General features: G+C 36.2%; 1 protein-coding gene across 3 annotated transcripts in view; it reads left to right on the top strand.

The window, feature by feature from the left end:
• Window positions 1-15,149, top strand: part of lrch3 (leucine-rich repeats and calponin homology (CH) domain containing 3) — a 52,289-nt gene extending 37,140 nt beyond the window's left edge. Inside the window, exons 13-21 of one of the 3 annotated variants that reach the window (XM_079824972.1) lie at window positions 849-896; window positions 1,025-1,078; window positions 2,285-2,356; window positions 4,056-4,089; window positions 4,197-4,310; window positions 5,626-5,726; window positions 6,227-6,364; window positions 6,473-6,550; window positions 14,626-14,922. In XM_079824972.1, the coding sequence (XP_079681098.1) occupies window positions 849-896; window positions 1,025-1,078; window positions 2,285-2,356; window positions 4,056-4,089; window positions 4,197-4,310; window positions 5,626-5,726; window positions 6,227-6,364; window positions 6,473-6,550; window positions 14,626-14,784 (798 nt within the window). In that variant the 3' untranslated portion in view covers window positions 14,785-14,922. Of the gene's footprint in view, window positions 1-848; window positions 897-1,024; window positions 1,079-2,284; window positions 2,357-4,055; window positions 4,090-4,196; window positions 4,311-5,625; window positions 5,727-6,226; window positions 6,365-6,472; window positions 6,551-14,625 lie in introns of all 3 variants that reach the window. The other 2 variants (XM_079824973.1, XM_079824974.1) reach the window with 2 other exon arrangements.
• The last annotated feature ends 636 nt before the right edge of the window (window positions 15,150-15,785 follow it).

Below are 15,785 nucleotides of genomic sequence, written 5' to 3'. Positions count from 1 at the left end.
TAGTGTTCGTTTTGGGTTAATAGTTCTTGCGACAGATATTTGGCTATAATCGTTCTAAAAATACAAAAGTAACAGTGCCATTCAGTAGCGATCATTATAGATCCGCAGTCTTTACACTTGAGGACTGAACAGGTTCTGCTCGATCATCTTCACTCAAATGTTCTCATATGGTTTTATTGACGCCGACCAAAGCACAGCCTCCAGGTAAGGGGCGTGACGTTTCCGACAACCGTGCACTGCGGTTAGCGAATCAGAACACACTAGGCCAGCTAACCAATCAGAGCCCACTGCGTATTTTTGAGGGACTGGCTTCATACAACCCGGAAAGCATCAGACCGTTTTACAAGGAGGGACAGAGCAGTGTAGAATAAAGGTCAAATATATGAAAAATAAGGCAATTTTTTTTTTAAACGAAGCATGAACACATGTTACAGTGCACCCCACAAACACAGTCAAGCCTTCAAAAGAATGTGTTTTACCACCCCTTTAAAAAAAACTCATTGACTTCAGGACGATGTAACTTGTTTTTAGTTTTTGGCCTAGCAAAACACTTTTGGCAAAATTTTTGTAGCCTAAAATGAAACTTTCTGTACAAAAATACGTCTTCCCTGCAGCACTATATATCTATTAAATCTTGTTTTAGGCTGCCAACATATAATATTAGTATAAACAAAGTTACAGCAATAATATCAAGTGATGGATTTGAAAAAGAAACCTTTAACATTATGATACATGGAGATGCTCTGAATGGTGAAATTTGATCTTTAGCATCCAAATCCCAGTCAAAAACTCCCAAAATATGCTACCAACCATGATGGGAAGACAATTTTCTGTCTTTGTACTTTCAGCATAAATCAACTCCGAGCCCTACGAAGCTCAGTCCAACAGACAGTGAGGTGAGTCTCGTCCTCAGATTTGCCCATTTACTTCCTCCCTATCCATCAGTTCATCCTGCTGTGTGTGTGTGTGCCGGTGTGAGTGAGTGAGTGACCCTGTAGTCATATGCATTACTGTCCCACCCCAGAGTCTGTACCCCTCCAGGCGGTCCACTCACACTGATGACTCCGCCCTCTTCATGGTAAGAGCCAATCAGCTCGGATCATGCATCATCCTCCATCTCCATTCTCACTGTGTGTTCACTTCCCTTAACTAATGTCAGTATTCGTCTATAAAACTTTGCACAATGTATTAACATAATTTAAGGTTATTTCCATGCAAAACTGCTTTTCTGATCCGTTTGAACTGCTAACATGCTTTGAAGGTGCACTCAGTAATTAGTAAGTTTTACCCATAAATAAATAAATGAAACATTATATTGTGTATTTGATAGTTATTGCTATGTTTACTTACTGAATGCACCTTTAATTTTAGATCTGCTTTTCCCAGTGCGCATCTTTAACACGCTTGCCCTGCTTCTTTTTGCTTCCCTGTCTGTCCCCTTTACTTTCTGTCTCTTTTTCTACCCCCCCCCCCCCCCTCTCTCTCTCTCTCTCTCTCTCGCTCTCGCTCTTGCTCTCTCTCTCTCTCTCGTTGGTTCTGTCTATGTCAGAGTGAGTTTGAGCCTCTACTGATATTTGAGATAGACACAGATACCAACACTATAAAGAAGAGGCCAGACCCTCACAAACAGGTGAAAGAGACACAGAAACGTTTACCTGCTGTCAAAATGGGGATTTTGCATAAAATTGTTATTGTTAGTGGTGTTTGCTAAGTCAAGCATCACAATTAGTATTGCTTATAAGGGTTAGGAAAATTAATGAACCCAAACACTTTTGTATGTTGTAACGCATCTCAGTTTCATTAGTAAATATTACATATTACATAGTAATCAATAAATAATACATATTTATTTGTTTATTTGGAGCCTGCAGATGTTCTGCAGCCATAATTTTATTTCTGTAGATGCAATATAAGCTTATTGTGGATGTTTCTTGATCATTTTACTCACACAATGTATGTTAAACATTTAATATTAATTTATTAATTTATATTAATTTGTTAATATTTACTCATTATATTTTTAAAACGCTGAAAGAAATGAAAGGAAAACCCCTTGAAGAAAACATTTAGCATTTTTAAAATAAATGAAGCCTGCATTACTGCTGTAATATTTCCTCTTCACGATGTGTTTCCGGCAGTATTTTAAGTAATAAACAATGAAATCTTTGACTCTTCCAAAACACTTACACTTTCTCAAACCTTCTATTTATTTCCTACGTTCCTCTTTTCCCCTCCTCCTTTTGTTTCATTTCTATCCTCTCCTCATTTCTTTGTGGTTGGCTAGTCTCTCTCTGCTGTGCCGCTGGATGGGTGTGTGTCGCCCACTTTATCCGTCGCCCCCTCCTGTACGCCGCAGGTACTGAACCGCAAGAGCCTGGAGATGATCTGCCTCTGTCGTTTTATTTCTGTAGATGCAAATAAGCTGACTTTCCTGGAGATTTTACTCTCAAAAATTCACTACACAAAGATATTGTGGTTGCACTCGGATCTAACACCCTGTCATAACCAAGTTTCATTGAGGAAATGATGCTGGAAACCTGTCATGTCATACTTGTTTAGGACATGGTGTAAGATTTCAGCTGATTCATGTACATATTTGTTTGGGGTTTGGAAGTTCTCACAATAGAAACGTAATATAAAGTGAGGTAATCTGTGGGCAAATCTCACAAAAACTGCCAAGAGATTGATTCCTGCCATATTGATTTCTTCTTGAGATTCAAACCTAGATTTCACTTAAAGCGCATGCCACATATTAGGGGTGTAACGATACCCTCATGTCACGATTCCATACATATCACGAAACTTAACTCACAATACGATTTTATTGCAATATTTCAAGACATATGGTAAAAGGTTAACAAAAACTGTACTGTTGATTTAAAATGCCAAATTTGGTGTGACATTGGGGTGGAAATGAATAGGTTTGGACTTGGTGCTGGTAACCCAATGCACAGGAAATGTCACAGTGTCACACCAGAATAAAAGTATGATTCTGATGCTGAAAATACATTATTTTACACTAATATGCCTACACTCTGTCATTGACTAGATATATTTAATATAATTTAGGCCACTTTTTGCTGGTAACATTTGGCATTATCAGGACCCACAAATATTTCCCCATTACATTGTTATACATTTATTATATTCAACATTATACACCGATCAGGCATAACATTATGACGGGTGAAGTGAATAACACTGTTTATCTCTTCTTCATGGCACTTGTTAGTGGGTCGGATATAAGTGAACATTTTGTCCTTTGTTGATGTGTTAGAAGCAGGAAAAACGGGCAAGCGTAATAATTTGAGCGATTATGACAAGGGCCAAATTGTGATGGCTAGATGACTTGGTCAGAGCATCTCCAAAACTGCAGCTCTTGTGGGGTGTTCCCGGTCTGTAGTGGTCAGTTTCTATCCAAAGTGGTCCAAGCAAGAAACAGTGGCGAACCGGCGACAGGGTCATGGGTGGTCAAGGCTCATTGATGCACGTGGGGAGCGAAGGCTGGCTGGTGTGGTCCGGTCAAACAGAGAGCTACTGTAGCTCAAATTGCTCAAGAAGTTAATGCTGGTTCTGATAGAAAGGTGTCAGAATACACAGTGCATCAGAGTTTGTTGCGTATGGGGCTGCATATCCGCAGACCAATCAGGGTCCCCATGCTGACGCCTGTCCACCACCGAAAGTGCCAACAGTGGGCATGTGAGCATCAGAACTGGACCACGGAGCAGTGGAAGAAGGTGGCTTGGTCAGGCCTGTTTTGGCAGTAAAAGGGGGACCAACACAATGCCTGAGTGATTGGTGTATATAGTACTTTAATGTAGTACTGACACTAAAACTATGTGAACTTAAATTTTGTTTAAATTTTCATTTTGGGTGAACTAGGCACAATACTGATCTTCACTATCCATGATACATATTGTTGCATTTTTGTATTGCAATATATTGTGACATGATATATTGTTACACCCCTACCAGTGTTCATGATCTGATATTTCAACTCGTTTGACCTTTTTCACCTCTTATTTTCTCTCCAATTCAACTCTTATCTTCGGTAGCAAGGTGAAGATTATGCCTCACTGTCACCCACTGGTATGTATTCGTTTATCAAGTCTTATTCTCTCTTTCCTTACTGCTGTTTTTATATTATTTAATTATTTGCCGCACATCCCATTTTGACAATTTTGCTTGTCCTGCAGCCCTCCAATCACCCACTTACCCCAGCCCTGCTGCCCTGTCCCCTTCCCGTGGCCTCAACCAGCGACCTGAGAGTTACCTGTTCCGCCTGAGTCAGCGAGAGGACAAAAAAAAAGGTTTGTTTACCTTATGCAGCTGATTGCTGCTTTGTGGGAAATTAGTGATGTCATAATTAAATATAATGCACATACAGTACCTTTCAAAAGTCTGGGGTTGGTAAGATTTGTTATGTAAGCTCACTGAAGATAGATTTATTTGATCAAAATGCAGCAAAAACAGTAATATTGTGAAATATTATTTATAATTAAAAATAACTGTTTTCTATCTTGACACATTTTAAAATGATGTCATTTATTTCTGTGATGGTAAAGCTGAATTTTCAGCTTCATTGCTCCAGTCTTCAGTGTGATCCATCAGAAATCATTCTAATTATTATCAATATATGAAAAAAAACAGTTGTACTGCTTGATATTTTTGTGGAAACCATGATACATTTGTATTTCTATTTGATGAATAGAAAGTTCAGAAGAATTTATTTGAAGTAGAATATTTTGTAACATTATAAATGTCTTTACTGTCACTTTTGATTAATTTAATGATTCCTTGCTGAATAAAAAGTATTACTTTCTTTAAAAAAAAAAAATCTTACAGACCCTAAACTTTTGAATGGTAGTGTACTTTTTTAAAACAATGAAACCGCAATAGAAATAAAAGTTAATAAAAGCTGTTAGATAATTTGACTGCTCACTCCCAGAATTAAGCATTGTAAAATAAGTGCACAAATCAGTGTCAGCATGTATATTTGAATATTTCGTAATAAACCTCTGAACAAAATGTTTTTTTTTAATCAATTACTTATAGTTATAGTAGTTTTGTATTTTAATGTTTAATCATTCGGCATCATTCTTTCATAACCCTCATGAAAGAACAGTGTTGTACCTTTGCCGCCTTTTTTTGTTGTTGCTTTGAATCACATTGTGGTGATGTAATTAATCTCGGAGCTGGTTGGTTTGACTAAAACTAAAACTTTTAAAAACTGCTGTCGTTAATTTAAGGAAGCGGAAATAAAATATAAATATTAGATGACAAACTTTAAAATAAAAATGAGAAATGCTGCATTGGCAACTAACTGAAAATGAGTTTGTTGAAGTACTAAAATGACTAAAACTGAAGGAAATATAAATGAAAACTAAATAGAAATATTTAAAAAACAAAATTACTAATACTTAAACTAAAATTTTAAATATGAAATGACAAGCTACTTTAAAATATTAATAAATACTATAAAAATATATAAATATATTGAAATGTCACTGAAAAGTGGGCAGTCACTGTTGTGCTCTATTACAAGCATGTCAATCATCATTCCGAAACTTGCTCATGTAATTACACAGTGATGTATTTCTAATGGCATGTGTGACCATTTTGCAGGAGAATCAGGCACACAGAAGGCGGAGCCAGTGGAAGCCACTCCCACACCGAGTCCAGCCCCAACGGGAGAGGAGGCGGTATTGATAGAGCAGCTGAGAAGGGTGCGCCAATCAAACTGCCTTAGTACCTTCCCCTACTTGTTATCCATTATTTATTTATATAAATTATACAATTGTTTGTGTGTGTATACTGTGTAATATATGTGTAATTATTTATTTATCGATTTATATATATATATATATATATATATATATATATATATATATAATATATATATATATATATATATATATATATATATATATATATATATATATATATATATATATATATATATATATATATATATATATATATATATATATATATATATATATATATATATAAATCGATAAATAAATAATTACACATATATTACACAGTATACAGTATACACACACAAACAATTGTATAATTTATATATTTAAGGGAATATTAAATTAATTTATATTTTATTTATTACGCTGTCCTGTTATGCATCTATAATTGAAGTCAAAATATAAAAAAAATAATAATAATACTGTTGTATTGATGTAAGTCTCATTTTGCATTCCTCATGTAGAATATCGAGTGTCGACTCAAGGTGTCTTTACCCACTGATCTTGGGGCAGCTTTGACTGACGGGGTTGTGTTGTGCCATCTGGCCAACCACGTGCGTCCCCGATCCATACCGAGCATCCATGTTCCCTCACCGGCAGTGGTGAGTGACTATTTGGGTTTATTTTGCTCATAACTACATTCATGTTTTTGTGAATGTGAGTGTTTGCGCATAGGAATACGTACAGTTTCATTTTTTCTTTCTTTCCAGCCCAAACTGACAATGGCCAAGTGTCGACGAAATGTGGAGAACTTCCTTGAGGCGTGTCGCAGAATTGGAGTTCCTCAGGTAGATTTGGTCTTCAAGCAATTTCCTTTTTCATGGAAAAATAGTTTTAATCATTAAAATCAAATTGAGAAGTAGCTTCTCTAATGCATGACGTTTCATGTTTGCTTCAAAGCTAACTGGGCTTTTAACATCTCTAGCTGTTTCCTCCAATGCTCTTAAAGTTTAATAGCTAATACCTCTAACTCTTTCTCTCTCTCCCCCCAATCCCTTCTAATTTAAAACCATCTCACATCCCATCAACCTCTAATTGTGTTTTATTTGAACACTCATGTTCATCTTCCTCTCTGCTTGTCTTGGCACTGTGGGCAGGATAGTTTGTGTTCCACGGGCGATGTGCTGAAAGGGGAGGTGGTTTGTGTGTTCAGGCTGGTTGAGGCCTTGCTCTCCCTGGCACCGCCTCCCATGCACTCCGCCCCTTCTTCCCAGCTGGCTGGATTCGCCCTTTTCTACCTGTCAATCATGTCGCTGCTATGTGTTCTCTACTGCCACCTGGTGCCAACCATTTAAATTGCACTTCCATATTGATCACTACACTAAAACAGCCAATTGTTTGTGCATATGAGTGTTTATGCACGTTTATAGTGTTTTCTAGTGCATTGATACTTCGCTAAGCTCTGACCCCTTTGTGTAATGTTGCTTGCTCAGGCCAACCTAATAAAATAACATTCAAATTGCATTTAAGCATGCTCATAAAGTGGTACAAATTGATTGAATGGTAGTCTATTATTACATGAAATGGAAATAATTGGGGTTTATGCTAAAAACAGTGAAATGTAACTAAGAATATTAATGTTGCTTCTGCACTTTAATGATCCAGTTCAACCATACAATTTTAAAGAAACTATTTTCTATGTGAATATATATTAAAACGTAATTTATTCCTGTGATGCAAAGCTGAGTTTTCAGCATCATTACTCGAGTCTTCAGTGTCACCTGATACTTCAGAAATCATTCTAATATGATGATTTGCTGCTCAAGAAACATTTCTTCTTATTATCAATGTTGATTTGCAGAATCAGTCAGATTGTGGTATCAATATTTTTTTTGTGGAAATCGTGCTACATTCTTTCAGGACTCTTTGATAAGTAGAAAGCTCAAAAGAAGAGCATTTATTTGAAATGGAAATCTTTTGTAACATTTTAAACAGTGTCGGGGAAGTTAATTTTAAAAGTAACGCGTTACAATATTGCATTACTCCCTTAAAAAAGTTACTAATTGCATTACTTAGTTACTTTTTATTGAAAGAAATGTTACTGCAGCAATTTTACTGCAGCTTGTACAAAAGTAATTTTTTTGCCAAATATAATTATGCTTTTACACCAAAAGTGAAATGAAAGGATGGAATGAAATGCAAATTCACACCTGTACAGTAGAGGACACAAAAAAAAAAAAAACGTTTAGCTGCGCTGCCATTCTGGATTGCAGGAAAAGAAAGTTCAACACTATACTTCAGCAATAAAAAAAAGAAACACAAATGCGATGTTTAACTACAATATGTTTTGCTTATTCATATGGTTGAATTGGATCATTTTTTAAGGACAGCAGTAAAGACAAGTGTTAAAGTGAGATTAAATACATAAAGTATATCTGTGTTATTTAACTGCTGCATCTTTGTGCAATATTCTGAGTTGCATTTCACAGTTTTTTTTATTAATTTTGAGGAATACTGAATCCGTTTTTCTGCAAATGAGATGAGTAAATGCCTGCTCACATGTCTATAACTACAATAACCATTATGTTAGACAGCGCACACAACACCTCTGCACTTAGGATTTTACTAACATGGGGACATGAGAGATGTCAGTGAAAGTAACTTGTTACTTACTTAAAAAAGTAACTTGGATATTTTGTTGTAAATTTAAAAGTAATGTTACTTTACTAGTTACTTGAAGAAAGTAATCTGATTACGCATATATAATGCATTAACACAAACACTGTTTATAAGTGTCTTTAATGTCACTTTTGATCAATTTAATGTCCTTTAAAAAAAAAAAAATCTTACTGGAACCAAACTTTTTTGAATAGTAGGGTACATTATCACATATAACTTAAAAGACAAATGCCTCATTTCATGATTAATAAATTGCAATACTTGCTAAGGTTTGGTCAGTGACATTCTAAGGCGGGGCTTAGCGAAGAGTGTGTGTGTGTGTGTGTGTGTGTGTGTGTGTGTGTGTGTGTGTGTGTGTGTAGAGAGCACATTTCCATAACAAAAAGCTTCAAAAAGCTTCATCATAAAGCACAAAGATGGGTGAATTCCCCCAATTCAGCCTTAAACAAGACGACAGAACATGCTGCCTGCTCCGTGAACGAGCCCTTTGTGTGTTAGTACTGCTGCACATTTTCCCAAAGTCTGCTAAAGTGGATGAGTGTTTTGTGTGGCTTTGTGTTTCTGCGAGTGTTTTGGTGAATTAACTCTCCCTGCCGTTCTTGAAAGAAGGAAATAAGACAGTGTGGAAGATGCCAAACCATAAACTCCCCGTTTTATCCCTTTGTGCCTTATGTCAATGTCTTCCACCTCACAGTTAACACAATAGTTTGCCAACAAATTCAATTTACTCACACTCATGTCGTTCCAAACCTGTATGAGTTGCTTTCTACCATGAAGCACAGGAGGAGAAATAAAACGATAAAGTAGAAAGCACCATAGAACACTCTAAAATGAAAAATAAGTCCGCTTTAAATCAGCTCACCCTCGTGTTCTAATGTCATATGCCTTTCTTTCTTTTTCGGACAACAAAAGGGGATTTCAAAAATTTTAAAAAGACGAATAATTTCCAAAAAGCACACGAGTTGTAAGAAATTAATACAAAACAATTAATGTACTTGTTCTCTCTGTGGTGAATATATCTGTTGTGTTCATCACAACAAGAAGTTATTGCATTCACCTCTTTCAAATGCCATTATGACGGTCATCTGACAACAAAAGTTCTGGTCTGGAGATATTTACAGAAGGACATGTAGTATCTCATGTCGCGCTTTTATTATTCTTGAGTTCTCACAACTTGTATGCTTTTCCTGGGCGAGCGTGTATGCGTGTGAACTGTGGCTCTAATAGTCAAATGAACATGCAGTCATAAAGAAGACCAACGGCCAAGGTCAGAGTTTTCATTAACCCTTTATGGTAATATATGGCAAGAATTCATTTCTACTTGTTTCCTTTTTATTCACAAAAATATACAATATATTGCACTATATTGTTATAGCATTTATATTGCATTAGATTTATTAGGTGGGTAGGGGTTTATATAATACATTTTTGTTAAGAAATTGTTTCTTTGTGAGGTGTGTATAGTTTTTTGCTGTGTTTAGGCATTTTTTATATATAACATTTAGATTCATAATATAATTTGACCGTGGTAGTGAGTAGCCATGCATGGATTTTTACCAAGGTCACCAAGTCCCACTGTCGGAATATTTTTTATTTAAACCTATAATAATTATAAATAAAATAATTCTTACCAATATGAGCTTGTATAAATAATATATTTGTTCCAAGGAAAATAGTTGTACACTGCTGTAAATGATCAAGTTTTTATTTATTATACTATTGGGTACCAGATTTCCAAATAAATGCAATACTTTTTTTTAGGTTTACTTAAGCTTATTTATTGAAATGGTTACGTCTAACCCCCACCAACCGCCGGCCCACCTCAACTTTTGAGATAATCCAGCCCTCGAATTAAGCTAATTGAATAGCCCTGCCCTATCATATACCCCCGGGCACTTGTCGCATGGATCATTCTTTGATACTTTTGATACTTTTTTTTAAAAGCTTAATGCTGGTTGCTATTCACTGCCATTTTATGGACGAGCACAAACAGGACCTTTTTTTAATCTCCTTTTGTGGTCTGAAAAATAAAGAAGGGCATACGTTATTAGAACAACAGCAGGGTGAGTAAATTATGACTTAATTTTTATTTTTAAGTGATCTATCCCTTTAAGTCTGTTTTTTTCCCACACAGAACTATTGTATGGCTTCAAAACATTGTAATATAGTGCACAAGTCATATGAACTACTTATATGTTCTTTTTGAAGCCTGACAGTCCCTAAACTCATTTATTTTCATTTATGAACCTTTCAACTATAGATAAATACATTTAAGTAGTTAGTGTGTAAAATGGACCTTTACAAAAAGTCTCCTCCGGATTCACAAACGCTTCACAAACCTCAGATATGAAAGTTAATCATGCTTATGTTAATGAATTCCAGTCATTTGTAATTATGGATGAGTATTGCTCATTCACAATTAGCATAATCCCGCCCACAAATTACAAATAAGTGAATTTCTTGCACTGGAACGCTGTGGGAACTTCTGGACTCCCTTCTCAGGTTTGGCACCAGTATAATACATAAAAGCAAAATAAATTAATTGGCCGTATGGCTGTAAAATTTTACTATTCTTGCAGATAAATGTTACTGGTGCACAGAATCATTGTATTATAATAAAAAGGAAAATGTACTATGACGTAGTTTTCAATCATTTTTGTTTATCAATCAAATTTGTAAAGTTTTTTTTTTACATGTGACTAATTGGTTTATTGTTTAAACGTTTTTTTTTTTAATAATAATAATATAATTGTAATATTGTGTTGTTGTAATATTATTATTAATCAGTGTTATCAGTTTGCAAAAATAAATAAAAGTAAAATCTTTTCATATGAATACACACACTTTCATCAATCCGAAAGTTATGTCAGAAGGGCTTTAAATGAATTGCGCTCATGTTTCAATGAATGGCTTCACATTATGTGGAAAAAAAACAGCCACAACTTTCTGTTTTACATCTCCTTTTGTGCAGAAAGTAAATCAAAATACATTTGAAACGGCTTAGGGTGTGTAAAGTGTGTAATTTTTGGCTGAACCAACCCTTTAAATGGCTAGAAAACATCTTGTTAACCGCTCTTAACACTACTGTTATCAAGCATGTCAGTCTTGCTCCAGAACACAGTTTACTCACTGAAATAACAGTCCTTGTCAACCAGTGTACCTGTTGCTAATTAATATACAGTGTATTATATTCATAACACACATAGGAACTACAGCACCGGTCACATAGAGTGTGTGAGCGTTTGTGTCTGTCAGATTTGTGTGCCATATTGCCTGATTTTCCTACAGTCTGACTGTTGTCCTCCTCTGCTTTTCTACAATAAAGTCTAAACTCAAGTATCCACTGTAGATGTGTGTTTTATCAGTAGTTTAGGTGTGTGTTTGTATCAGTCGCAGCTTTATGTTGGGTAGTGTCGTGTGGTACTGCAGTGGTAAATGCTTGGCTGGCATGTTGTGGATTGTCTAGCAGGTGAACATAAGTCTGATTGCTTATACACTACTGGATTTTGAAGGCTTTTATACTCACCAAGGCTGCATTTATTTGATCAAAAAGACTGTAAAAATAGCGAAATATTATTACAGTTTAAAATGACTGTTTTCTTGTATACCGGTAAGTTGTATATGTGATTTAAAGCTGAATTTTCAGCATCATTACTTCAGTCATCAATGTCACATGATCCTTCCGAAATCATTCTAATATGTACACTGTACACTGCCGCTCAAAGGTTTGCAGTGAGTAAGATTACAGGGTTAGTTCACTTAAAAATGACATTTCTGTTATTAATTACTCGCCCTCATGTCGATCCAAACCTGTAAGACCTTTGTTCATCTTCAGAACACAAATGAAGATATTTTTGATGAAATCTGAGAGCTCTCTGACCCCTCCATAGACAGCAACCGAGTTACATTTACATTTTACATGTATTCATTTAGCAGACACTTTTATCTAAAGCGACTTACAACTGAGGAATACCGGAAGCGATCCCTCATGAAGAGGCAAAAAAGTGATCACAAAAAGTGCCAGAAATACTAAGTTTTGGACATTGCTTACAGTAGAATAAGCTAGAATAGGGCAGGAATCGAGGGAATTTAAAAAAAAAAAAGGTTTATTTATTTTTTTTAATTAAGATGAAGTGCTCATGGAAGAGATGAGTTTTCAGGTGAGTCTTTTGAATGTTATCAGTGATTCAGAATTCCGGATGGAGGTGGGGAGATTGTTCCACCAGCAAGCAACAGTGAACAAAAATGTTCTGGAGAGTGATTTCGTGCCTCTCTGTGGTCGCTCCTTTGCTGAGCGAAGGCTTCTGGTGAGGATGTAGACTAGTAAGAAGTAACACTTTCAAGGTCCAGAAAGGTAGTAAAAACATTGTTAAAATAGTCCATGTGACTACAGTGGTTCACCCTTAATTTTATGAAGCGACGAGAATACTTTTTGTGCGCAAAAATAACAACTTTATTCAACAATTTCACGTCTGTGTCAGTCTCCTTCGCTGTTGACGTAGTAAATACAGTGCAGTGCTTCCAAGTTAGGTCAGAGCTATGCTAGCGGGCTTACCATTGGCCGATGCTGTTGCGTACGCACATGCGTAGAGACCAAGTGGCAACCTCCCGCAGTTTCTCTTGAAGCCAATACGGAAGTGACATATACTGCAATTCATCGACTGGCCGCTAGAGACAGGCTCCAGAAGGGAGCAGAATCTCATTGAGCCCCATGTTAAAATGCCCAACTTTACAGCAGAAAAACACATGTTTACAGCCTGATACAAATTGTGGTTTTGGTCTATACGGCTAATTTTGCCCTTCATGACAACTGTGAGGGGGGTGAATTTTTTTTATAAATCATTCGTTTACATTATATAAAGCATTAAAGTTCTGCATAATTAAGGGCGTGGCCACTTCGAGTGACAGGTGGATAGCCATTTATCTGCTGTCTGTTAGTCACCTCAGCTCCGCCCACGTCCTGCCTTTTTGCCCATTTTCTGTTATCCGGGAGTGACGCGCTGCCAAGATGGCAACGGCCATCTTGTCCATACTTTGCGCTTCAAAACTGCTCATCAGAATCCTATGGGTGACGTCACGGACACTACGTCCATATTTTTTTTACAGTCAATGGTTGAGACTGACACAGACGTGAAGAAATTGTTGAATAAAGTTATTATTTTTGTTCGTTTTTTGCGCACAAAAAGTATTCTCGTCGCTTCATAAAATTAAGGGTGAACCACTGTAGTCACATGGATGACTTTAACAATGTTTTTACTACCTTTCTGGACCTTAAAAGTGGTTGTTGTGTTGCTGTCTATGGAGGGGTCAGAGAGCTCTCGGATTTCATCAAAAATATCTTCATTTGTGTTCTGAAGATGAACGAAGGTCTTATGGGTTGGGAATGACATAAAGGTGAGTAATTAATGACAGAATTTTCATTTTTGGGTGAACTAATCCTTTAAAATAAATAATATTGATACTTTTTCAACAAGGATGCACTAAATTGATCAAAAGTGACAGCAAAGACATTTATAATGTTCCAAAAGATAATCCAACAATAATTAACAATAACTGAGCATCAAATCAGCATATTAGAATGATTTCTGAATTATCATGTGACACTGAAGTAATGATGCTGAAAATTCAGCTTTAATCACAGGAATAAATTGCATTCAATATACAATAGAAAACAGTTATTTTAAATAGTAATAATATTAACGTTTTGTATTTTTGCTCAAATAAATGCAGTCTTGGCGAGCATAAGACACTTCCAAAAACACCAGAAAACCTTAATTTATTTAAAAACCGTTGGCCTGTAGTGTAGATGGAACCTCAGTTTGAAATATCTTCTATGTTTTTAGCACAAACAGTGCAGAATTATTTACATGCCATGATTTAGTTTGTTCAGTTCATTAACCTACAGCATGTGCAATAACAATCAATAATACTTCAGTTCATTCATAGAGCCAGATTAGTCGCCGGCTAGTTCCTGGTTTGTGACAGACAGGTTTCTGTCTAGCAGGTTCTGAATGCCTTTTCTGTCTCTCTTCATCGCCTTCATCTTTCTATAAGGTCATTTTGATTTAAGTCTTTCCTTAGTTGTACATTATCTGCTTTATTTGAGTTCCTCCATTGTAATCATTTCTTTTAAGTTATACTGATTTTCAAATTTAGTTTCTCCATTGACACGCCCTTTTTGTTCGCCCCCTCCTGTGTGTGTGTGTGTGTGTGTGTGTGTGTGTGTGTGTGTTTACGGCTGCAGAGCCAGCTGTGTCTTCCCCTGCACATCCTGGAAGAGAGAGGTTTGGCTCAGGTGGCCGGGACGGTTCGTGCCCTCCTCGATCTGGCTCCTCCGAAGCACACACCCTCTCCCAGCACGACCCCAACCAGTCCCAGCACTGCGTCTCCTCTCGCCCTGTAGGACCGAGCGGTAAACGGGCGAATCGCAAGGAATCTCCTCCCTTCTGCCCCAAAGATCTTTTAAGACTCCTTTCTGCTCTAGAGAGACCCTTGAACGGTTCTGTAACGGTAAAACACTCACTCACTCTCACACACACACACACACACACACACACACACACACACACACTACCTGCTTCGTGGACACACCGCTCTTCAAACCCAAACCAGACTTCAGAGGGGAAGAAGAGACAACTGACGGGACAGAGAAACATGTCCAGAGACTTCTTTGAAGCAATATTTCTCTTTCGTTTTAACAGTTAGTTTTACACTTTAATATCTTTAACTATTATGGGTGGTGTTTTTTGTATTACTATTACTATTATTAATATTATTATTATTATCAATATTATTATTATTGACTCTCAAGTGATGTGGGAATGAGAGTTGGCCAAAACTACCCAAGCTCACGTTACATCGGCTGATGGTTAAATCTCACAAAACATGTCTGGGTCACTTTTCACCCTCAAATGATAAAAACAAGATATTATACTTTAGAAATTAAAGCTTTTTTTTATCATTATGGTTTTTTTGTGACATTATTTTCATGACTGAACTAAACAAATTACCGCAATGCAAAAATATAATGATTAAATATTATTTAAACTGTAAAGTATTTATACATTTATTAAATTAAATTACATATACATTTAACTTATATGAATTTAAATCATTGTATAGCCATATTGCAGTAATGAGAATAACTATTGAATAATGATAATTAGAAGAAAAAAAAGAGAGAGTTTAGTTAGGAAATGAGCTTAATTGTTATGAACATAATGTCACAATACATTTAGCCGAATAAGTGTGGCATGTTTGCGTGAGATTCAAGCGTGAGCCTTTGAGAACGATCCAAACCAGCATGTATATGACTGAATTACACTAATCAGCAAAGGTCTTAGATTAACACACGAGGGAAACAGGACTGAGATCTGATCTGCTGAATGTTTCTGTCAGGAGTTT

This window comes from Gobio gobio (assembly GCF_949357685.1).
Source record: "Gobio gobio genome assembly, chromosome: 9".
Taxonomy (NCBI): Eukaryota; Metazoa; Chordata; class Actinopteri; order Cypriniformes; family Gobionidae; genus Gobio; species Gobio gobio.
This window is presented reverse-complemented; position numbering and strand designations above follow the sequence as displayed.